This window comes from Alosa alosa, chromosome 1, assembly GCF_017589495.1.
Source record: "Alosa alosa isolate M-15738 ecotype Scorff River chromosome 1, AALO_Geno_1.1, whole genome shotgun sequence".
Lineage (NCBI taxonomy): Eukaryota > Metazoa > Chordata > Actinopteri > Clupeiformes > Clupeidae > Alosa > Alosa alosa.
Window position 1 is genome coordinate 10,570,145 of NC_063189.1, and position 26,276 is coordinate 10,596,420.

The 26,276-nt window shown below is 40.2% G+C and overlaps 1 protein-coding gene across 1 annotated transcript in view; it reads right to left on the minus strand.

Moving 5' to 3' along the window:
- Positions 1 to 7,675: 7,675 nt before the first annotated feature.
- Positions 7,676 to 26,276, minus strand: part of st18 (ST18 C2H2C-type zinc finger transcription factor) — a 34,808-nt gene continuing 16,207 nt past the window's right edge. The window contains 19 exon segments of the mRNA XM_048259558.1: positions 7,676 to 10,053; positions 10,424 to 10,567; positions 10,946 to 11,049; positions 12,028 to 12,116; positions 12,414 to 12,635; positions 14,486 to 14,566; positions 14,715 to 14,777; positions 14,968 to 15,036; positions 15,564 to 15,626; positions 15,925 to 16,034; positions 16,789 to 17,037; positions 18,328 to 18,378; positions 19,353 to 19,431; positions 19,433 to 19,577; positions 20,293 to 20,516; positions 20,659 to 20,751; positions 21,107 to 21,197; positions 23,063 to 23,197; positions 24,712 to 25,536. Coding sequence (XP_048115515.1) covers positions 9,913 to 10,053; positions 10,424 to 10,567; positions 10,946 to 11,049; positions 12,028 to 12,116; positions 12,414 to 12,635; positions 14,486 to 14,566; positions 14,715 to 14,777; positions 14,968 to 15,036; positions 15,564 to 15,626; positions 15,925 to 16,034; positions 16,789 to 17,037; positions 18,328 to 18,378; positions 19,353 to 19,431; positions 19,433 to 19,577; positions 20,293 to 20,516; positions 20,659 to 20,751; positions 21,107 to 21,197; positions 23,063 to 23,197; positions 24,712 to 25,536 — 2,978 coding nt within the window. The 3' untranslated portion in view covers positions 7,676 to 9,912.

The window sequence follows — 26,276 nt, forward strand, 5'->3', positions numbered from 1 at the left end:
AATCAGTAGTCCTGGCTATGCCACCATGAAGACAAAAGAACACTCCAAACAACTCAAAGAAAAGGTTATTGAAAAGCGTAAGTGAGGGGATGGATACAAAAAGAAATTCAAGTCACTGAACATCCCCTGGAGTTCAGTGAAATCCATCAATAAGGAATGTAAGGAACAGGGGCGCTGCTAGAAAATTTGGGCCCTGTGACAATTTCAGCAAAATATGGAAATCCATGGTGGACAATCTGATTCAGTCTGCAAGAGAACAACGACTTGGGAGAAGATTTACTTTCCGGCAAGACAATAAACCAAAGCATACAGCAAAAACTACACAAAAATGGTTTAAAGACAGCAAGGTGAATGTTAGTCGAAGCCCAGACCTCAATCCTATAGAAAATCTGTCTGGACTTGAAAAGGGCTGTTCATACAAGTTCCTCTTCCATCCTAACAGAGCTTGAGAAGTTTTGCAAAGAAAATTAAGTAAAATGGGAGTATCAAGATGTGCAATCAAGCCCGAGTCCTATCCACGCAGGATCCATGCTTTAATTGCGACCAAAGTTGCATCTACTAAATGCTGACTTGAAGGGGCCAAATTAAATTGATCAAGATTTCATTTATAAAAGCAGTAAAAGTGGAAATATCCAAGGGAATACTTTTCATAGGCACTGTACCTCATAAAGTCATCATACAGAAATATTGGGGCATTAAAAAGTACATTCTTCATTCATTTTAATTGATTCATTCTGCATACTTCTGATTGATACAGAACAGTTGCTTGTGGCAGGTGTGTGGCGGGAGTGCTCAGCCATATTGATGAAGGCCCGACAACAGCTCATTAGTGGAGTCATGTGTCTGTGCACCTCATATACTGTGTCGTGTGACACACACAGAGTGAAACTATAATGTCCAACTAAAATGTTTTGTAGTTATTTCACCAGGAATACATAGTCTTTTTTATGTAAAACAACATTGCTATCCATTCCCTGAATGGCTGTATTAATAGTGTGTCGCAAATGAAAGAGATATTAGGATTTCTTCTTTTTTTTTAAATTATGGATTGTCAAAATATCAAATCAAGTACATTTATGCCAAGCTAGGCACAAGCTATTAATTTAAATCACTTTCTTTTTCATAACTAGTGAGTTGTAAGGCTAACAAGCCTCTTGAGGATTATCAGCCAATAAAAAAGCAACCTATTAAGTATACAGACAAAGTAGCTCAATTAAATTAGAGTCTACTGATTATTGAATTGAAAACCCTGGAGAATTTTTTTGTCTGCAAAATTCCCCCATTCTTTATGGCTTATAAAATCCAATTTACCTTTCTCTATGTTGAACAACACCATCTAGTGGACATTCTAGTTATAGGCTAGTTATAGGCTAAAGCTCAAAATCCCATTCAGTGTAATATCATTTAAAGGAAAATATAGCAACTTTCCATGCCCCTCTGCTATAAGGAGCTATTAGAGTATGCATTAGATATGCCACCAGGGCAACTGGACAAGAGCGAACTCCACATGGACAGCTCAAATTAACAGATGCAGTGAGGTGAATTAGGACAGGAGGTCAAACGAGTGTATTGGTCTCAGCATAGAAAATAATTAATTTCTTCTTTAGTTCACATCTTTACTAATAAATGGAATTGTCATATGTAAAGTCACATAAGCTTGACAACCAGGCATGTTTTTATGTGCCAAGAGAGTCTTAGTAATGAAGAAGCATTCATTAAAAGCAGAAAGCTAAAGGTCAGTTGCATTAAAACTAGTTTGCCCCAAATCTCACAGAAAACCAGTTAGGCGATACTGAATTTATATATAGCAGCGATAAAACAAAACTAAAAGAACAGAAAAAAATGAAAGGAAAGAAATATGAAGGCATAGTAAACCCCCTGGCCAGGCCAACACAGAACATGAACCCTCTCTGCTCTGCTCTATAGCTAATGTACAGTCATTTCCTGTGTATTAGCAACATTGTGCATAAAGTGCAGGACAGTGTTTTATGCCAGCAAATATGGTATTAATAAGCAAAACCATATTAATACCATATTAACTGCCCCCATGTATGAACCTCATAGCTGAAGAAATTTAGCAAAATCAATGTATAAACTGCGGTTAATAGTTACGGTATAATTACCGGCTAATCGGCTAATAATAGGCTAATCGAATGTCGAAAGTGGAGTGTGCTGCACTCATGTCATGAGTGCTTAGGCTAAGTCCTAGCTACATGCAATGCGAGCGAGCATTAGCGATAAAATCATTGGAATGTCCTCACTGTATGCGGCATGAAGCAGAACTTCATCAGTTTTGAGCAGAACTTTTAAAACAGAATTAAGCAATAAGCCCGAGAGGCCGTAGGTTACACTGATTTTACAACAGCTAAGGGGCGTTGTTAGGCACGACGCGCTAGCGGCGCTGAATGGTTGCCAAGCAATGTCGAGACACAGCTATTTTAACTTTTGTATCAATTTATGGTAGGGCAGTAATATAACGGAATGCGGTCAAGTATGTTTATGTTGAATTTTACAACGGCATCGAATGTGATTCAGCCAATCACAATCAAGGACCGGGACTATCAGTTTTAGAGGGGCTTATAATGGATTCAGTGTGGACAGAGAGCATTCAATCAACAGTCGCTCACTCGGATGCAGTTAGGATACCATGTTGAATGGGGAAATCATTGCATCATCAATACACCATTTTAGCACCAGCCAAAAAAATGATGATGTCCTGTTTAATGGTCTTACTTGTTTCCTAACAAATTTTGGTTTAGGTTTACAGGTACTTAAAGTAGAATGGATGTTCTCAAGACAGATCATAGAGATGCAGACAAAGCCCTGACAACAACTCACCCTGCTTAGGCCCTGATGAAGCTCTCAAAGAGGTACTCCATACTAGCCTACCCATTGGAGTGCAGTGTTCATTGCTTTAGATAGATAGATAGATAGATACTTTATTGATCCCCAGGGGAAATTCAAGCATGCTTTAGCACAGCACTTATCTGGCTCTACTCCAAACAGATAGGATGCACTCCCCTGCATGATTACGCCGGATAGTAGCGCCAGCAGACTAGCGGCAGCTGCCACTGCTTCTTACAGTCTGATACACAACATTCACTTTTCTTCCGCATTGATCACGAAAGTACAAGCAAGCACAGGCAAAGTTCTGAACAGTTAGGTCATACATTTAGATGGCTGAGATGATTACTCTGCCTGTTTGATAAAGATATGGTGCTTGTCATGAATCCTGAGCGTTAGCCATGGCATATGACTCCTACACACATGTGTGCGCCCCAGTTGCGTATAATGCTACTGTATGCTGAATACAATCCAGTGCCAGTTTGTGTAGAAGTTGTAGTCAACAAAATTATTGTATATCGCAGAATGTCATTTGCCACTCTGTGATCTTAAAAACTACGCCTGGTCTGGACTACTATAGTTTTCTGGCACAAAAAAAGGTGTCCACAAAAAATCAGCAAATACTCAGATGAGACAACAAACACTTGCAAATACTTCGAAAAAACACAAATGGAAGAGCTGTCAGATTCCTGTTTGGAACCTGCGTTGAGCTTCTGTTGGAAAATCCTGCTGTCTGGTCGGCTATACGTACCTCTCAGGACACAGATTCATACTACACCATCTATAACCAGCCACTTGCAGTTCACAAGGCTAGAATTACATGCCATGAACCTTGTGCCAGTCTTTCCCTGAAGGAGAAAAGCACATGTCTTTGTTATGAGGTTAAGGCCATTGTCATTGCAACCCCCTATTGTTCCAAGACAAAGAAAAGTCGGGAGTTGTTGGGGGAGAATGTGAGGGTTGTGGGTGGTATTCTGTCATTTAGAGCACCTTTACAGTTCATTCTTCATTTTACTGGCCTGGCAGGAGCATATCACAGACATGCAGGGATTCTTGGACTCTTGGATAACTAAACGATAACTGCTGCTATGAAGTAATGTAACAAGGAGAACCTGCAGAATGGCTTTACCAGACCCTCCCAATCACCAGTTTTGGGCTTCTTTCTCATGGAGAGAAACGTAGGGGGATTTTTCATTCCCTTTGCCGATTACAGCTGCATGGACGAAAAAGTACACAATCAACTATTGCCTCATCGGTCTAAGAAATATTCCCTTAGGCCTCAGTATTTTTCCAGAGCAGACATGCCTGATTTAAAATAACCAGGAAAGGGGGTGAATGGCAGATCGCTTTTATCAACCTAAGTGGTCTGTATGAGTAACCTTCAATTTTTTTCCATTAAAGGTGCTCTAAGCGATGCCACACATTTTTTAGGCTAAAACATTTTATGTCACTAAATTCAATGGTAGCTGTAAGCCTGTATGTAAAAATTACAACCTAAGAGGCTCTTTTACAGAGCCACGGACTTGATTTCATTTAGAATCCGTTGAACAACTCCAGTATGCCATGGAGACACATGTATAAAAATTAATATCTAGGTTTGTTGGGTGACAAACTTAGACGGGGGGGCGAGTGGGACTCACTGATATTAATAGCTAGCTGTGCTAGATAGACTTGCATGCATATTGCTAGGGGCCCAGGTCATGTCATGTAAGGAACATGGTACTGCAAATAAACGGAAACATAGTCTACATTGCAGAGCGACTTCAACTTTATTAATTTATGGTGAATAAATGTTATACTACTGTGCACAGCCCCATGCTTTTCTGACGAGGCGATGCTAGCAAAAGCAGCTGTTAGCTAACTATGCTAACCTTAGTTGTCTACGAGTCTCCTCTAAGTGACAATCATTTTATACATAATGCTGGCAGTGCTGAGAACAATAAACGATCTTGTTTATCTTACTTACATTGAGTTAACTGTTTGGCTTAATCCATAGATGTGGTGGAGCACTGTTTCATTGTGGTTTGCTAAGGAGTAAGCTTAACCCTTTGCTTAAAATAGGGAGAGCTGGGAGGAGATAATTTAATCTAATTTAACATAATAACAAAAAAGCATAATCAAGATTGAAAGCCATTATTCTGTGTATCGGTGTTGCGTTAATCCCACACATGTCGTTTGGCCGTCCCTTTTCTATTTACATCACTATACATCACTATACAATCCCATAAAACCGAAAAAAAATCACGGCTTCCAATGCATTTCTATGGAGGCGTAAGGTGAAGCTGTCGGACTTTATCTACATGTGCGGAGCTACTGGACTGCCATTGGCTCAACCGCGTTCGATGGGCGGGGCTTGCGATAGGGCAATTGCACGGGAGCATCACGGGAGGGACGGGGAGGAAGTAGTGAGCTATAGCTCTCTGTTTTGTTTGAAAGTTAACAGAAGTGATGTTACCCAGCATTGCTTAGAGCACCTTTAAGAAACTACATGTGCATGAGAACGATGTGAGATCTCAAATCAGAAACTCAATTTGTTGGAAGAGACTGAATGTTTATGTTGGTTTTCATATGGCATAAGATTTCATAAGATCAATGTGATTTACTGTTCACCAGCACAGTTCACCATATGGCATTGTCCATATTTTTATTTATTTCAGCTGTCCGAGCGTTTGTTTTCACTGTGTTGTTTCAAACCAGAAGTTGCCGCAAGTGGCCTTCACAAAGAATGCAACTTTTTAGATATACATGTATATAGTATAGTGATATCACTGAAGTTTATTTTGAAGATCAAATAACCTCAACATGATCAGAAAGGTACTTTTAAACACAGACTGACCTACGTTAAAAGTCAAATTGCTTAGAGTGGATGTAAAAAGGCTCTTCTATTTGAGGAGCAAGTGAGGATTGTGAAAGATCTGTAAACCAAAATCGGAAATTTGTTTGGAAACACCAGAGATGGGAAACCTTGCTTCAGAAAGTAAAAGTCCTACTGTACATGGGTCATTCCAAGTCAAATCAGACAAAATCCAGGAAAATGGTTGCCGCACCGTCTCAAATTTTGCTCAAAATCTGTCTATCTAATATTTAGGTCCTAACATAAGACCTGTAACATATTTTTGTTAAATTCCAGTGTTTTCAGCCTTGAAATATTTTAAAGGCCTTGGTTTTGGGACCCTCTTGATATAGACTAGGTTTGAACAAAATCTGAGATGGTGCAGCAACAACCTTATCTGATTTGACACAGAATGACCCACATATTTGTTCCAACCAGCCTTATTCTCTCAACTCTACAGCCAGGAAGTGCACAGGTACAACAACCAATACATGGTAGGACCTTCACTTTCTAAAGCCAGGTTTCCCATCTCTGAGAATCACCTTGTATGTTCTACCACTAAAACTGTGTGGTACTAAGTTGTGGAGTTAAACCATTAAATGTTGTGTGCACTGTTTTTTGTGTGGGATAAAAGGGGTATTGATGATGCAATGAGGTTCCCTCTTAGCATAACCCCTCCTCTTAAGAGTTAGGTGAGCAGGTGGACCCCCACACACACACACACACAAATAGTGCCATGTAATCCTTCTCCCTGTGCAATAAATGCAGTTGATATCAATAATGAGCTGATCTACTTCCTGAAGAGTTGTGCTTAGGATCAGTTGGACAAACTGTGTGTTCTATGTGTATGGAGTTTTCCACTTGTGTGAGTGAGTGAGTGAGGGGCTCACTACTTTTCTGTCCAGGTCAGTATAAGAGCAGTGTGTAGCATGCCATTTCAGAAACAGCCGAGGCATGGGTATGGACCCTTTTAACGACATAAAGAAACGTGCATTCCCAAGGCATGTTCGGTGGCGCAGAAAACAACATTGAGCTAATGGGAACTTGTGGATAAACAATAAAAAGTTTTTTTTTTAGTATCTGTGCTGGTTGTGCATGTTTCAACACGGAAAAACCTCTAGGAACAGATTGAAAGGGTCTATAGTCCTGCTGATATGGTCGTGCCATGTGGTCATGGTCATGCACATACATGTCTCCAAAGTATACTCCTTTTGCTGTTGTGGATACGTCTCCTAGCAGCATAAGCTGTGTCACCCAAACTATCTCGGTGCTATGCAAATCTAAGCAAAAACGGTTTGTAGAAAAGGTTGGCTGGCCTTTTCCTCACTCCTGCCCTCCCCAATGCCGTGGCAGTCAAATTCTGCTGTAAGGGCTGGCCTCATAATGTGAGAACTGATGTGCTCAGTGCATTCCACATAACCCTTATGGATTCTCTTGTACAGTGCCATTTACATTGAATGCCGAGTTCTGTACGCATCCTTTACAAAAGATAATGTCACTTCTCCTGGTGTGTGTCAGCCATGTCAGCTGCTTTTCTCATCAGTTTTGGTTGACTGGACAATGGTTTGTTTATATATCAACAAACATCCTGAAGCATTGAACAGGAAACATTGAATGGAAGCATCCTGAAGCATTGAATAGATTTATTCTCCCGTGTTACGGATCTAACCATGTGATGAGCGATGTCTGAAGTTAATTGAAGTTCATCAGAGCTGTTGCCATGATGGAGTTATTACACTTTGCCATGCAATTCAAGTTGTATATGTGCACTCCGGTGACTAAAGCTGACCTCGTTAGAATAATGAGATCGTTAAGGTAATCACAGTCATAACTCAGCTATGTTGTAGAAAGCACTACAGTTCATTGCCATTACAGAACCTGCCAATGCAAAACCTGAAAAAAAGTCTGTATCATCAGAAGTGCCAGGTGTATTCTGTGCTGCATGTTGTATTTTATAGTTGGACAAAAAGCTTGCTTTTGAAATACTAGCATATTGAGAAATTGCAGCTGATTCGGCCATATGAATATTTTATTTCTACCATACACAAACTGTACAACACTGTGCATTATCTGCTTATGAAATAGTAAAAGTCCAAGGAAAGTTCAATATAGAAACTACTTCAACTGAAAAAAGCATTTTGTTTTAATCAAAAAGAAAAGAATGTACAATACGGTTCCATCATACTAATATCATTACACAAAAAATCCAGTTCACATTACAAAACATCAAATACAAACAGGGAAAAATAAATATTCTTCACAAAACTTCCTGAGCAAACAATGTGTGGTATATAAATTAAGAGTTAAGAATTATAAATAAGTAAACATAATAATAAATTACAGTCATTAATTTAAACAAAAATGATTGATTCAGTTTATTAATGTTAAAATTATTAGTAGTCACCATTTGGATAAAGTAGTTTTAGTTTTCGTGAATATCCAATGATTTCTCTGGATATTTTTATCTTTGCATTTTTTTCTCGTTCTTTGCATGACACATAAAGTGGCAACTTGTTAATACAGAATAGTCCAACAAAATCATACCAGTCCATGCATTTATGAAATGAGATCAAAATGAAGTATCTTCTTCAATTAAGACCCTCCCACCTCTTTAAAACCGTATTGGGGGACAACATAAAAGTGCAATTTCAAGATGTTGTTTTGGGACATTTAAAGTTATCTAATGTCCGATAAAAACAGTTGCTCATCTTTGTTTTATTACATGAAAAATACATTTACTGAATCAGCTCTAGATCTGAGACTGAGTCAATGGGAGTTTCTTTTGTTTGAAATTCAAGAAAATATATTAAATTTCATTTTCTTTTGTGAAACATATTTTTGTAAATGAAAAAAAACAAAAAAACACCAACAACAATCAAAGTGAACCTAACAGGCCTCTCCGCTGATACATCTCACACTCACATACATTGTCTGCCAGTAGAAGATGTGCTTTGAAGGAAGTTTGTGGCCACAAATGGCAATGTGGCTCCGTCACTTGCTTTCATGTGCTTTGTGACACATTTGTCATTTTTGCCAGTCACTCGCAACTTCAGAAAGAAAAATGTAATCATTCATGGTGATTAAAGACTTTAAAGACTCCAAATCAGAACAATTGCAGTATATATTCAAAATGGCATATAAACAGTAAATCCAACAGAGTTAGAAGTATTTTTCTTTGAAAATAGGTATACTGTGTAATAAATTAAACACCATTCACATAATACTGTTCTACCACAAAACAGAGTATATTTCATGTATTCATTTACATTTAGGCACATAAATGCACACACACACATGTGTGCACACCAAAGGCAGATATTGATATAAATGAATGAAAATAAGTTTAAAGAAAACAAAGACTTTTGAAATTTGTCATACTGATTATTAGTTCCTTTCAAGACACATTTAAGCTGTGGTGTGACATTCATTCCAGCTATTCTTTGCAGTGATACATCATTTATTTATTTATTATTTTTCATTTCATGTGATTCTTTATTTTCTGTGCTGTGATTTTTCACTGTACATTCAATACTGAATTTCATATAAATTTCCTTCTTCAGTACTGGAGGAGGAGCAGTTTAATTGGAATCGCTTAATGTAGATGCTGCTTATCGCCACTAGATGGCAAAGACGAGCAGCATTTCTATGCCTGGAGTTTACAGGTTGGTCATCCCAACTGTGAAAGATTTTATTTTAGTGACAAAACCTTACAAGAGAGGAGTACGGAATGTGTTTGTTTGTTGCTCACAATTTCGCACTGCCCTAAAGTCAAACAGAACAAAACAAATTAAATTTCCACTTTCGAACACCACTATCATTATTAGATATAAATTAAATATATTACTGTGTAATAAATATTTGAATGGAGAGAATAAATAGCAACGGCATAATTATACGTAAAATATGTTTTACACAGAAATCAATTATGCAAAAAACAAACAAACAAAAAACAAATACAGAGTAAAATCAAGCAAACCATACGAAATAATTAAGTGCAAAGGGGTATAAATCTCAATAAATAAATGTATTGAGTGAGCTCAGAAGCTGTTAAAACTTTTACAAATTCTGGCTGGTAGAGTATTTTTTCTCTTCAGTGCAGTAATGTTTTCAGTGGAATGGCAATGTTTTTCAGAATGCCATTTCCTTGCACATGGAGGGACGCCAGGCCTCCTTTAGAAAATAAAGCGGTCCAGAAATATTGCCCCACGCAGCAAACCCCCTGACAGACAGACATCCTACACATGGATACCTTTAATGGCCTGTCTGATGTTATCCAAAAGGGCCTTGCACTCAGGGGAGTAGTCATGCTCTGAGTTGTTATACATATCCATCAGTGTGTTCACGTAGGCTTCGAAATTCTGCTCGTTGATAGGACCCTGCCAAGAGAAAAGGACATATTTACATCAAGACATGAGATTCTGTTCTGGCTTTACCTCCTAATTCCTAACCTAACCTCACAATGAGTCATAAAGGCAAACAGAACTCAGAAGACAAAACTACCAAGTGATCTGGCCTCAAAAGGGCACATATAGTTTATTTTTTATTTCAATTCTGAAGCGAAATAAATCAAATTAACCACTGAATAATTAGATTATGGTAGTCACACTGTTGATGCATAACTAAATGTATAGTGCAGAAATGTATTGCATGTGAGGAATATTGTGAGCTGGTTTCAATACAACATACTGCGAGGCAACATTAAATATTCATGCATAAACATAGAAAACAACTTTTAGTGTATCTTACCATTTGTGGTAGCTGTATGTCTGTTAGGCTGTTAATAAGTGCCTGACTTAGACGAGCTAATTCCTTCAATAGGCCATCATTATGCTGCTCAATCATCTTGTTTTCTTCTTCAATTGTCTTTAGGTTACATTCCATTGATGATATCTGATATTAGTGAGAAAAGAGTGTATCAAAAGCATGTAAACATCATAGCTTTCATATATATAAAGGCCAAAGAGTGAATTTGTAGAACTTTCTTACAGAACTTCAATCTATCTTTATCATGATATAAAATACGTTTCACAATTATAGTCTACAAGTAAATATAATCTGTATACTAAATGATGTCTGATATGTCATAATATATTTTTTACAATCAGAGTGATTAAAAATGGTAAAACTGGTATGATATTACCCCTAGGTGATATTTGTGTTGTATGTTTCTCTTAATCAATAACATATGAATCTTTGAATCTCGAGATCCTATATCACTCGTCATTGGTGAATTCTGTCTATTTCCAAGCGAACTGTGAGAGTGCTTACTTGAGTCTGCAGCTGCATCATGTCAGCTTCTATTTTCAGGTTGGATTCATTCAGTTCCTTAATCTCATTATCCAAGTGCTGCATGTCCTCATTATTTTCAATACCTGTTCAGCGGAGAGCGGGGACACAAGACAATGCTGTTGAAACAGGGCTGTGGAGTATTGTCACTATGATTTTACACTCTCGCCAACCATCGATGCTCCTCACATCTATGGGCGATGTCAGGGGAGCATGTTTTATCAAGGTCTGTCACATTCTAGTGGATTAGCTATACAGGTAGTAAGATGTGCCTGAGGCAGAACTTACATCTCACTATATGTTTTGGATCAGACACTGTGAGAAATTGTTAATATTATAAAGACTATTCCTTGACTATTAAATGACTACATTTTTAAAAAATTATATTTATCATGGCAACATAACAGGGGAATTGAAGAGAGGGTAAAAATAAAGGCAGAATGATACTGTTTTGTGAGGAAAGATTAGGTGGAAATTGGAGGCCAATCCAATTTACACTGTATGTATGAAGAAACGCCTGAATCACAGATCAACCTATAACATGGCTGGCTTCAGTTGCACTTGAAGTCAGCTAAATTCATAAGTTAACTTCATTTTTAGCTTGTCTAGCTAGTCATGAAAGTGTAAAGACTGAAGGTTGATGAGGAGTTTGAACTTCCATCAACAAGGCCCAACAAAAATGTGGGGTTTCATTTTTTGTTTGGTATCTGTTGTAGTTATAATGTGATGTATACCGTATGTATGTATGTACTGTATGTATGTATGTATGTATGTATGTATGTATGTATGTATGTATAAGTATACTGTTCCTCATGTTAACATGAGTATGTATGGAAATATACACGTCTATAGGTGTATAAACCAATAGCTATCCCTCTTAAATATCAGATTAGCAATAGGCTATCAAGTAGAAGTTTTATACAATTTGTCTTATTCCTGGTACTGTATTCCTGTACATTAATGTGGTGTGTTATCCCTGATATTGAAGTGTTTTAATGATTTAGAGGTACATTGTCAATGTATTTGGCCAAACCCAGTAGATAACACCCCTAAATGATGCTTACCACTGCTTGCCTTCACTTTAATGGTCATCATTTCGTCCCCTGCCAGCTTCTTCTTTAAACTCTGTGCATTCAGTGGACAACCCGACAGGCTGGAGAGAGAACACAAACTGGACACAATCAGCCTGTGATCAGTTCCATTTATCTTTTCCATTTAACTATGGACTGAGTCATGCATTCATCGAGTGATCAATTCATCCTCCTGTTCAGCTGTTCAAATGTTTCATTGTTTAATACAATTGTAAACTATGTACAGTAAACAGCTATGTCTTATATCAATCAATCAATCAATCAATCGATTAATCAATCAGCCATATCTTTATAGGTTCTTTATAGGTACTTTCATCATACTTCTATAGCAATCATAGGTCACGGTGACGCTACCCCACCTCCTGTGGGTGATGAAGACGTTGTTGGCGTGACCCAGTCCGTTGCAGCCTGGGAGCGGGCAGTGTGGCAGCTCCTGTTTGGACACCTTCCAGGAGAAAGGTGACCCATTCATGGAGCACTCCTTCTGTCTCTTTGCAGCTATGGGACAGCTTCCTGCGCTCCGGTGGGATGTGTACTTCCCCGACACGTGACCCTGACCGTCACACCCCTCCACTGGGCATCTAAAAAGGACAGAGATGCAGGGTCAATACCTTTTGAGTTATACTGTTCAGTTATGCACACACACATGTGCACACACACATACACACACACACACACACACACACATGCAGCTGCTCAAGAGCCTCAAGTGTATGGGAATATCATAACATGAAGCCCTGTTGCAATTGGAGACACAATTACATGAGAAAATTCAAAGCCAGTATTTCCACATTCCTTCTGGCAAAGCTCTTGGAAACACAAGCTATTTCATTTCAACTTGCACAAGGACATGATCATTACATGAGGTTATGTCTTCGAATGTTTTTTTATAATGATAAGATAACCTTTTTTGTTCTTATTTTTGCTCTTATTTGTAAACTAAGAGCTTTTTGAAATGTAATTGCCAGATGTTATTCAAATATTAATACATAAAATGTGTTTTAATATAGTGCAAGATTATTAGTGATATGTGGTGAATTGCTGATTGGATGGTGAGGTTAAAATATTTTTCATTTTATATCACTTTTAGCTTTGAGATATGTTATCATTTTCTTTACTCCTTTATTTCAAAATTCCCATAGTATTAGTTGATACTTAGACAGTACATACTAAAAAATTGGCTTTGTTCAAACCAAAATGTTGCATGTTCACATGTCCACAAACATCCCTGTACTTATTCTGCCAGAAGATTTGTCAGACCCATTAACTTGATTAATCCAGTCAAATGCTGATTAAAAGTGTATTTAAACAACAGCAAAAAAACAATGTTAAAATAATTGTACCCTTAAACTCACACACAAACAGCATATCAAGTAAAAGCTTAATGATAACAATGAGTATGGTTTAGATGCAGCAGCAGTGCTATGAAATCACACACACAAGTCACTGTGTGTGGCTAAAACACTGGTAAGAGTTGGGTAATTTATTTTGCAATTCGCTATTTTACAGGTCAGTAATGGGATGACATAAATTGCACATAATTGTCATACGTATGTGTCCGATACAAAAAAAAGGAATGAAAAAAGAAAAAGGCTACATGTGTTTTTGAGGTCATCACCCTTTTCCTGAATAGCCCCTCTTTGGAAAGTGTGAAAGGTTGCCAGAGTTGTTACAAATAGCATGGCCGATGGGGTATGGGGTGGATGGATGGGTGGATGGATGGATGAGGGGGGGTATTTTAGCACTTTTCTGCTTAATAGAGCAGCATCAACAAGAGGACAAAACAAGTCCCTAACACTGTGCTCTCCCATCCATGGAACACAGGTAGCCATGCATCTCTGAGACAATAGAAACATGCCATATGGCCACCAATTTACAGTAATCTAGCAATGCTACAGATGCACTGGGATGCGGGGTGGGGAGGGGTTAAGGGGGGCAGGGTAGTCTGTCTCTCTTCTCCTTTAATGTGGATGAGACCTGCACTAGTCTAATTCCTAAGCTCTTAACATTGCATTAGTAATTAAAAAGGAAAAAAGATAATACTACCCCCAGATGTAAAAGTGAAAGGATATTTGCATGGCTGACTTTGGATTTAAGCTGCAATCAATTATATTAATATTTGTTTATTTATTTATGTAGTTTCAGGAATACAGTTCCTGGGAGGCAAGGCCAAATACATTAAATGATATTCAATCATCTTTCCTTCAATGACAGTCAAAGGGCCATGCCATTGGCTGAAAGGGCATAGACATTATTCCGTATAGCCTAAGGCAGAATATCTATATTAAATCACTGTTTCTCTGGAGAGGGTTAGTGCCAACTGAAGTCACTGTTCCATTCTTTTCTTAGATTGAGTAGCTGATAGATGAGCGATGAATATGACAAGTACTATGCAAACTTAAAATGATCATGGTAAAAATAAATGTCATACTTCATTTCCTGCTCATCCTTTTCATCCTTGTTTGGTGTCAGCTTCAACGTTCCCTTTCTTGCTCGAGGACACCCTGACAGGCTGAAAGCAGAAGAAACATAGTGAGTTCATCCTCCTAATCAGTCATTTTTTCCAGGGCAGGAAACGATACCCCTCAGCAGTGTGATCTGACGTAAGTGTGATCTGACGTAAGTGTGCTTTGTCTGCCGTGCTTGGAAGCTGTGTTTACCTGCGGTGGGAGGCATAGTTCCCTGTCACGTGGCCAGATCCATCACAACCAGGTGTTGGGCACCTGCAAGGACAACAAGAAAGCACTGGCTTTAGCACTGGCAACAACACCTCGCAACAAGTCCGACTTCAAAAATATGCAAGTTCTGTATGAGACAAACATTCAGCAATCGATGTGGAGCTGTCTGTTCCCAGCTTTGAGCCATGTGTGGAACATGAGGGTCTTTTACTGACTGTGATGACTAGGTAATTACTTTAGTTCCTGAGCGTTGGCAGCCATCAGCGACTTCAGGGTCTTGTCTGCCAGTGGACACCCGGAAACACTGCAGAAAATAGCATAAAATTTACACAGCTCCCTGTCCGCACAACAACTAGCCCATAAAAGCCCACAAACAGTGAAGTACATCCAATCCCTCATCTAATCCTGATCTACTCTGTAGACGATCTGAAAGTAGAGTGACTTAGTCTGCAGGTAATGTAAGTTATCATTATTAATTGGGTATTATCTGTGCATGATATGTAGGTAACCATAAAAGGGCAATCAAAGATAAAGAGCCATCATCAATAATCTATACAGAGAGTGATGCAGGTGCAATAAATACCTAACAAATGTCACCTAACACACTGCACTGCCCCTTTAAATAAGTAATTTATGACTAATAGACAACCACTGTTTCTAAAAGTCAAATAGTCAAATCGATACTTTTTACTCAAGGTTGCACAGTCAGAATTTCAGTAAGGGATTTGCCTTTTGCTAGCATGTGAAGTATTGTCTTCTGAATCCCAGAAATCATTTCTCCATGACGTTCATTAGACTTATGGTAAATAGATTAGAAGGTGATGTGATTACCTTCGATGGGAAGCATAATTTCCTGTCACATGACCACTGCCATCACAACCAGGTGTTGGACAACTGCAAAGTAGCATTTTGTATTGATTACATTATATAGTAAACAATATCATATCTGCAAATGAACATCATATTTGGGAATAATCTCTCTGGGCTGGGGATGGTGATAGTATTAGAATATGCATGAAATATGCATAAATTATACTGTATTGTTGTATGGTAATATTTAGTCACATTTCATTACCTTGGAAGAAAAACAAGATACACTATGGACTGTGACTATGAGGCAGTGCAGACTAAGTTGAAGTGTCCTTCATGTACTGAACTTTCATACATGTCCATGGAGAGATTAACTAAATACCTCATCAGTTCCTTCTTTGCTTCTCTTGAAAGCATCTTTGCTTTAGGACTCATCAAGCAAGGGTCTCCTGCATACGCCTTGTCATCTAGTGAAGTCTTGTCATGCTGGTCCTGTTTTTTAAGAGAAAGAAACTGAAAATAAACATCTTACAGTGGATATTCAGGACATAGCAACAGCAATATCGCATGCCACAGCAGGACAAGACTAGACGGTTGTGATTAGGAAAAAAAAAACACATACACATCCATTTAAAAGGTCTTTAATCCCTAAAACTATTTATGATGGACAACAATGGTGTTAAACCTTTGGATTTACTTTTTGTCCCCTGTAAGAAAAGGATCTGTGAACGCACCAGATGTACAAAGGAGACAAGCGTCTGATTTTCTAGACAATAGATTGGGAAGATTTGATTTTACACAGAAGAGCCGTGACATCTGTGATTGCAGACCACTCAAAACAGCCTTATCTCACAGATGAAAGACACCCTATCACATAAAGACAGACACAGATAGTTTCTCCTTTTTCACAGAGTGTGTTTAACATTTGACACACTCCTCATGTGTTATCCTACATCTGGTAGTGACAACAACATGAACGTCTCTTTAAAAAAAAAAAACGCACCCTGATCCTGAGGGAAATAAAAAAGATATTTTACAGGGAACAAAGCGCAATAATTCAGCATTGTCAGACACTGTAGGTAACAGACATACGTGGCTTTCCAAGAACTGGCTGTTCTTTTCCAGGAAAATGGACCCCGCTGATGGCACTGTTTACTGCACAGCAGCGGGAGAGAGCCGCTTGAGACTAGTGCGCAACAGGCCCTAAGGCACACAGCATTTCCCAGCACCACCTGTGCATCCTTACCTCCCTCTCCAGCTGCATGTGGGGCTTGCTGAAGTTCAGCGGTGAGTCCCAGCCCTCCTGCTCGCACAGTGCCTGGTAGAAAGCCGAGGGGATGTGGAGGCCGCTGGCTTTGGCCATGGAGGTGACCGGCGTGGGCAGGCCTTCGCCCAGCGGCATGCCGGGAAGCGCGGGGGAGGCGGAGGAGGCGGCAATGATGTCTGGTCCTTCATCTTCTCCCTTTTGGTCTTCATGCTCAGGTCCAGAGTGCCGTTTTCATCCACCTCTATGTGCATGTCCTGAAACGGAGCCAAGAGCAGTGTGAGACCGACAGCTTTCACTGACATCAATGAGACGATATGCCTCAACAGTGTCTGTGGGCGCATCTACACTGGTTGGTTGTTTTTGCAGTGAAGAACCAAACATGGCTATCCGTGAAGAGAATGGACAGGTGGTTGAAGCAGAATAGCAGTGAGCCCTTTGTCTAAAACTCAGGCCCTGGCCAAGAGTGTCAAAACTGTTACTAGCTGTTAACTAGCTGTTTACTGCTGTTTGCATTTCCAATTTACTTTAACCAATGTAATCCAAGCATGCACGGTATGCCTTAATCAACACTGTAATAATCAGAGTGGTGTCTCACGTTATAGCATTCTGTTTGAATTAGAAAAAAAATTCTGAATTAAAAATAACTGCATATCTTTAAACCTATCTATACATTATATACAGTTATTTCACACAAACTACATAAGCGGCAGGATTACATGCAACAGCAAATCATAAGCGCTTATAGTACATATGTGGAGTGGTTTAAACCCATCAGATGAGCGCTGATTATGAGGAGAAAAGGAGACAATGTAAAGTGTCCTGCTAGGGCATAATTCTCCCAGACAGATCACTGGCGTATAGTTTTTTTTTTTACGGTGACAGCTGTGTCATCTGTTTTCTAGGACACACAGGCAAGATGGCAGCTGGGGGTGATGGTTTTAGGTCATCACCATTAAAATAAAAATTAAAAAGCCTAATGTGGCCACGCGGCTTAATGCAGCAAGTTTTTCCCTCAGTGACAGATGTGTCACTCATTAGGCACCGTGGCGGTAAGTGTGGATGTGGCTTATGGCAGCCACTAAAACTTTTACCTCATTAAGAGAACGGTCTCAGAGTAACACCAATTATACTGCACATATGCGAGCATTTTTCATACCATTATTAGAATCACAAAAGAGGCGCTTTCAGATTAATTAATCTGTGAGAGGGCCAAAAAATCTCGGACTACGCCTGTTTATTTTCAGCCTCTGACAAACTGTATGGCAACATTTGACTAATCTCAAAAACAGACATTGAAAAAAACAAATACACTCACAGCTCTCAAAATGTAAAACAAATTTTGCATTTAGGGTTAGATTCCAAGTAGAATAATTTGTAGTCTCGTCTCTCAAGAAAATTTGCTTACAGTTACTCTGGCATGGAAAACACCACTATAACACTTCATATTCAAATGCAGGCCAGGCACAGATGACAAATCTACTAACACTGTTTTATTCATGCTGACAGTTTGTACGGTACCTGGTCCCAGCCCACATGCTCAGCCCCAGTGCTGGCATTCAAGCGCACTCGCTGAGCGTGTGGGAGTTTCAACGTCAAATCTCTTCATACTTACTTAACTTGGGACATTTACTGACTTCTGACTCCCTCCAGATGTCCATTATACTGTAAGCCATGCCTGTTTAAAGAGCCTCCCTGTACTTTAAAAGATAACCACCGTTCTGTTCGGGGAGCAGCTTGGGAGTGAATTAGGTTTAAGTGCTTTGAGAGAGAGCTGTACTTAAAATGGGGGAAATCCCTTTAAAGGGAAACTTTCAGCAGGCGCTGGCAAAAGAGGCCAGGCCGTTTCTGTGTATACACATACTTCAGAAATGGTGTGCAAGAGGCCAAGTTGAGAACTCTCCCACCAGCTAATGTAAAATAGTGGGGGGGGATATCCATTTTTTCATGTGAATGAAAGATTTCAGCTAATGAGCCTCTCTTTCTGATTGGTTTAATCCAGCCGAATAACCCTCATAGTCCATATGATAGAGATTGCAGGCTGGAGCGGATCGCACCAAGCTTATCCTGGATAATATACAACCATGCAAAACATCTTCTGCTGTCTGCCACAAAGGAGACACACATGCCTTGTAGATAAAAAAAATAATTTTGCTTTGCATGTGTCTCTGTGTCTCCATAGAAAGTCCAAATCAGATGCATGACCGCTATGTTTTACAAAAAGGAATCTAATTGTAATTGAGAAAAGGGGACAAGGCTGATTGTATTTCTCTCACTCGCTTTTGATGTGATTACACAAATTTTTCCTTTGTGTACATTAAAGCTTTACTGGAGGTGGTGGAGGTGGTGGTGGTGTGGCAGGGGTGGGGTGGGCTCTTGTTTTTTCTGCCACCAGAGCCACACAGTTGTCAGTGCCAAAAAGTGTCTTTTGATGTCCACCCCCCCACCGCCCCCCAAAAAACCCTCCTTCTTTTTCATACACAAATCAGAGTTGCTCCAGTATTGACCACATTAACTACCTTTTCCAAGTGGCCTAATTTGATTACCTTTGTGGCCGGTGCCAACGGCTGGCCGGAGAGAACCTCCATCTTGTCACGGTAGCGGGTGCTGAGGTTGAGGATGGCGGCGGCGGTGGCGGCGGGCAGCAGCAGCAGCGTTGGCGGAGGCCTGGAGACCGTCGCTCTCCGTTTTGGAGTGAACTGGACTCTGCCCACCGCCGGGGATCATCAGATGACCTCCCAGGCCCAGGAAAAGGGGGTACTGTGATGGCGCTGGAAAAACAAACACAGGCACACATCTATCAGGTCTAACATCGGCCAAAAACCCAGCCAAAGCGTAAGCTGAAATGAATACAGGGAAGTTTCATGGCAACATGAATCGAAATTCATTTCATAGAAATAAGGGGAAAAATCTCTTCCATAGCAAAGCATTCAAATGAATCAAATTCTAGTGTGGTGTTTAATAGCTGATGCATCAGTATTGGGACATTGAAGTCCTAATGACGTACACTACAGCATATGGCATGATTGACTGACACCAGTACATGTGCTCTCTAATAAATTCTAGGCACAAATGACACAGAGGCTCAGCCACAGTGATTGCATAACACTGTCATGGTAAAAAAGAGCCGATAATTTATGATGATGAGGCGATCAGGTGACATTTCTGTGTTACAAATGTAACACATTTAATATTCAATGGGAATTAAAAATGCAGCACATGGTGACAGTCATTGTGTCATTATCTCACAATGACATCATTACAGAGGAAAAGTGACAAGCCTCATCCAGTCCCCCCTATTAAACACATTCCGCCCCTTAAGCAACATGAAAAGCTTGGTAATTGTCTCATTTAGTGTATATTAAACAGCATCTCTGACGGAAGCGTTTCGCTGCAGGTTGACCTGCTGTTGTTCTATCAGGTGACAGATTTGTTCTGCCTGAGCCCATGGGTGTGTGTGCGTCTTGTGAAAGGTGTGAAACTCACATTCAGAGAAGTGAGAGATTTCTTGATCCTGGTTAGGCGCCAACTGTGGTTGCTTGCCGAAGACCTGTGCGTCGAAGCTGGCGTGATCAAAACGGATCTTGCTGTACTTGTCCATGTCCTTGGAGATGTTTGCTTGCAAGGCAGCCACGGGATGAGACAGCCTGTAGCTACTGAACTGGCTGAAGTCGAATTTCTTCATCATGCCTGAAGGTCTAGATAAACAGCTACACACACACACACACACACACACACACACACACACACACTTATAGTTGCTATAAAAGTCATCCAGACACAATATTTCTACAGGATTCAGATGCTGTGATATCTTAGTTTCAACAAGGGTTTCACCATTTGTAACATTACCTGGACAAGCGATCAGGCGGCTGCCTAGACTTGTTCATGTCCTCTTGTGGTTTGGAGATCTTCCCTGCAGCAGCTATGGGGCACCCTGAAAGACTAGGAGCAGACACAAGATGGCATCCTTTTCAGCCAAACACAACCATATCAAATACACACCCCAGTCAGTTTCCTACACAAATACTGTATAATAGGCAAATACCTTATCAAACACAATATAAATTTCAGGTTGGTGATGCTATTTTAAAAGGCACAGAAAAAAAATGTTTACAAATCACTTCTTACTTTTTTACTTAAAATTTTTACTACCCTTACATTTTAACAGTAACTAACTACTATTTTGTTATGACCCACCTGACGTATTATTATATCAATAATAGCCTTTTGATGTTGCTAATCTTGCTTCCATTTCAGCTACAATATATAATGTGTCCTGTTATCTGAAAAGACCCACCTCCGGTGTGTGCTACGGTTGCTGTTGACGTGACCTCTTCCCGTGCAGCCAGGGGTCGGACACTTGAGGACGTTTTCATGCATGGCCAGGACTGTGGACAGGAGTTGTCATCAGATGAGTCAGGTCACCCAAGACCAACTTTACACAGTTCACAGTTCACCGTGGGTGTGTTTGAAACAAACATGATGTGCAAGTTCACATTCATGGTGTTGTGAACATTGTGTAAGCTGTTAAACTACTCTTTTTGTTATACACAAATAAAATAGAGCCTTTCTAATAACAACAAGAAACATTGTTTAAATATCAACGACTAGAATGCAATAGAAATGTGTAAAACATGTCTGGTCTTCTCATATGTGTGGTGGCCTGCAGTCTCAATTGTCTTGTTTAATCCTCTATGGGGATGTTACTGTGCTATCTGTAATGATCAAATTGGTGTGCCATTTGAAATAAACTGGCTCTATCGGCTCTATCGCAGAAAAGTTTTGTGAGTAACATATATGACTAGTGTGAATCAGTGTTACAATGATAAAAATGCTGTTGTATGGTTGTGCTATTTAGGTTGGTCCTTCTACAGTTTACAAGAGAGAAACAATGTGCATGAAGAGAGTCTCTAGCTTTTAAGAGTTTCCATGGTTATGTTAACTTTCTTCTTCTTCAAGGCATGTCTGGCAGTTTTTTTTAATTTTTTTTTAAATATAACTGACTTCATTCTTCATAACATAATGTTCTTCTCTTCTAAAAAAATCACACACATATGATTGAAGTTCAATTTAGAGTTTTTTAAGTATCCAGTAACTTTTCATTTTGTACACAATTTTCAATTAGCTTGTCTGACATGTCCAGCTATTTGTTTCCACATGCTGGCATCTGCCAAGTCTTTGATTAGTAAATACAGCCTCTGGTCTGAAAGTACACGCTTTCATATTGAGAAAAGTTAATTACAATTTTTTGTTCCTTTTGTTGCTTTTCTGTTAAGTGGTAAGTGTTTGTTATGCTGCATTTAAATGGTGAAAAAAAATGGCCAACAACTCCTCTTTGTGCTAGATAGTTCTGCTTAGCTGTGTGATGACTCAAAGTTCATAAAACATATTTCCATTTTACTCACAGCTAACTGTCACTTCTCTCTCGGTTCTTAAAGTTCTTAAAGTGTGTCATGTGTCTTAAGCACCCAAACATAATGCACCAATTTAAGGCACCATGATTGCTCATTATTAATTAGATGTTCACCTAATTACAAATAAACGTGGGCATCCATTTATGGAAATTATACATGCATTTTAATGTTCTCAAAACATCAGGGCCTCATTTCCTGAACCCTTCTTAATACTTCTTAATATCACTAAGTTATACCTTGAGCTCTACCTTAAAGTTTTGACATGTTCCTGAAATATTTATAGCTACATTCATAAGTTTGGTATGGAACACTCTTCAGCTATCTATATACCTTTGATAAAAAAAAACAGTTTATACAGTAGGCTAAAACTATCATGTTAGTGGCAAGATGTAGAAGATGTACATATTTTGCGTTTCTGTTGTGCTTAATGAAAATAAAATATAGTGTAAATTAATTAGCCATTTTAAAATATGTATTTATAAGTAACTTGTTTCCTACAAGCGTCATATTTGGAAATCTCTTACATTTTGACTTGTATATTTTTTATTGATGTCAATAATCTATTATACTATAAGACTCTTAAGAGATAGCTCGGGAAACATGCATATAATAGTCAAAAACGTTATCAAGGTACAGTACACAATATGTGTTAAGGAAACCTGACCAAGGCCCTGCCTTGTCATAAGGATTTGTTTCTCTAGTATTCCCTTGTCACTTATTCCATGTAGTTCCTAATTCCAAGGTCACATTTCAATAGCTAATGTGTTCATCCTGGGTTTGAGTGAAACAATGACACAGTAATATTTCATGATAACAGCCACAGTGCATGAGATACTCACTTTCTGGGGGGACTCGGACTTTGTGGGGACACCCTGACAAGCTCCTGTGATGGGGGTACAGTCCTGTTACGTGACCAGTGCCATCACAGCCAGGAGTGGGGCACTTCACATCCTTTTTATCTGGACGCAGGGAGTCTGCATCAACATCAGAACAGGGGAAGTTATTGCATATTTCCTGACACAATTCCATCCATGCACAGTAGAGAGATCTTAGAATACCACAAAATGGCTTAAATGATTGATAAATATCAAATGTTATAGCTAATGTTTAATGGTATTGTAAAATCAAACAGAACAATGTAGCTATAAATTGGCTGTTATAAATTGCCATTTTTCAAGGAAATAGCACCACGCTGACATTAACAACTGTCCTTGCTTCAAAACACAGATAGATTGAGATATACATTAATAATCCCTGGTCACACATTGCTCTCTCTCTCTCTCTCTCTCTCTCTCTACTGCTCAAAATGCTTATAGTAATCTGTTACATTAGTTAAGGCTACAGTTTCACTGAGGGCATGCATTTCTTAATGCTCAGTCACAGAAAGATTACACATGGGATTACACATTTAACAGCAGTCATTTGAAGAATCACTAGGAAACATGAGAGGTACTTTAGGGGGATTTAAGACTTATGGTCATGGTTAAATATCTGCATGATTCCAATATGGCAAGCCTGGACATTTCCATCAGAAGATTTGGTTATTTTTTTTCATTTCCAGAGCAGTTATGTATTACGCCACTTGTTGCCAAATGTTTTAGTACTAAAGAGGATTTGATCTCTCCAGCTTTACGTAAAGGAACCCTTCCTCGCACAATATGGCCCTGTAACAATCTCGACATCGCTGTCCCTTTATTGGTGATTCTAACATACTGAAGGTCAGGTGTGAGTGTTCTAGAAAAGAGATGAAACAGCTTCAAATGAGCTATGAGATACAGTAGAGTGAGAAAGAAAGACAGAGAGAGAGAGCGAGAGAGAGAGAGAGAGAGAGAGAGAGAGAGAGAGAGAGAGAGAGAGAGGGAGAGAGAGGGGGGGGGGAGAGAAAGAGGGAGAGAGAGAGTGGGAGGGGGAGAGAGAGAAAGAGGGAGAGAGAGAGAGAGAGAGAGAAAAAAGGGAGGAGAAAGGGGGGAGAGAGAGAAAGAGGAGAGAGAGAGTGGGAGGGGGAGAGAGAGAGGGAGAGAGAGAGAGAGAGAGAGAGAAAAGAGAGAGAGAGAGAGAAAGAGGGAAAGAGTGGGAGGCAGGATATTGTCAGATGGCAGGTAGTGTGCTTCCTCCTGGCATGAACATTAAAAGCATTTAACATTAGACCGCTTGTGACTGTCCTCGCAACTCCAGGGTGTGTGCACTGTGAGATTTCATGGCACAGTAATCACAGGCTAATTTGTGCGTGGCACTGATTGGGTTCATGCACGCATGGTTTGCCTTGATGGCCAAAATAAATCAATATCAATCTGAATTAAATGTTATGTTAAATGTGCAATTCAGCGAGGCAACAGTGGAGGACATGATATTCACAGTCCTCTGAAGTGGAACCAGTTGGGTTAAGGCTACAGCTTCACTTAGGGCATGTATTTCTTAATGCTCAGTCACAGAGACTGCACTAGCGGCCATATGATGTGGGCTCGACAGTAGGGCAGAGGGGCCGCACCTTTACATCCGTGGAAGGCGGCGCGGGCGGCGCTCATCTCCAGCATCCTCTGGTGCCGGCGCTCGCCGTTCATCTGCTCCAGCAGGAAGCGGTCCATGTCCTTGTAGGCGTGCTGCAGGGCCTGCCGCTGCTCCGACTGCAGCAGCATGGCCTGCTCCAGGAGGCTCAGGTTGAGCCGCGCCCGGTCCAGGCTCACCGGCCGCACCGCCAGCCCGGGGCCCCAGCTGGGCTCCAGGCGGGCCTGCTGTTGCTGCTGCTGCTGGTTGTGATGGTGATGGTTCTGGTGGTGGTGGTGGTGCAGCTCGTCCTCGCTGTCCTCGCTGGGCTCCCGGGTGAAGGCGAAGTCGTCTGCTACCAGCAGGCCGCTGCCGGGCCGGCCCATGTAGCCCAGGAGGGCATCCTCCGCGTGCAGCTCGGCGCCCAGACGCACCCTCCTGGCCAGGGGTTCGTCAGCGGGCTTGGCAGGGCTGAGGTGGAGGTGGACGCCGTTGAGCTGGCCACCAGCGGAGGCAGGCGAGGGGGCCTGCAGCCACTCACCATTGTCCAGCTCCAGACGCTCCAGATGCTCCAGGTCGCGGTGCCGTGCCAGACGGTAGGCCATGTCCATCTCCCGCAAGCTCTCGTCCGCGTGGTTCTCCTTATGCAGGCCTCCCTCCTCACCCTCTTCCTCCTCCTCTTCATCCTCCTCTTCCTCGTCGATCATCTCGGGGATCAGGCTTTGCGGTAGAGGCGATCCCTCACTCAGGACGTCAGACCAGTGGAGCGAGTCCTGGGCGTGTGTGTTTCTCTCACTGTGCAGAGCAGGGTCAAGCACTCCATTCTCCTCTGAAAATAAAAAAGAGATCTCATTTTACAACCCCAGTCTAAATAAATAAAACAGCTTGTACATTGCAAACATCACAACTCTGTATTCCATATTAATAAACACAAATAAAACAAAAATCATTCAAGCATCAACAACAGGAATTTAGATGCAAATGATAAACTACACATTTTCAGTAGTCACTCTTCATCTTAGATGAAAAAAACACTAAGATATGCAGCAGCAAATGGAACTACTACAGTAATTCCTCAACATCCATTTTTCTTCAAATTGCATTCCAAGTATGTAAAGATTATAAAATGAGAGGGGTGGGGGTGCAAGAACTACATGGAAACCAGAGACGAACATTGTTGTTTTCTTCTGCATAGAATTTGCAAATCCAAACCTACAACTTGACACAGATTTTAAATCAGCGGATTAGAACAGAGGAAACAGCAGTCGTGGCGTTGGACATGAGTTTTCTAATGGGAAAGAAGTGTTCGAGCGAGATGAAAAGAGACAAAGACTTTAAGGCACTGTGATTTCAACTTCTGGTCATCCTGAATACTCATTTGTGTGGACATCATTTTCATTTTAAAGACATAAACAAAGAGGAGAAATGGAAAAAAAAACCTTCGAAATGGGAAACAAAATTGTTACAAGAAAGCAGAGCGCTGCCTAATCCACACTCATGATTCTGTGCATAAAAAAAGATTTGGATTATGAAGCCTTTTATGTTCCTGTAGATTGATAGGAAGATAAA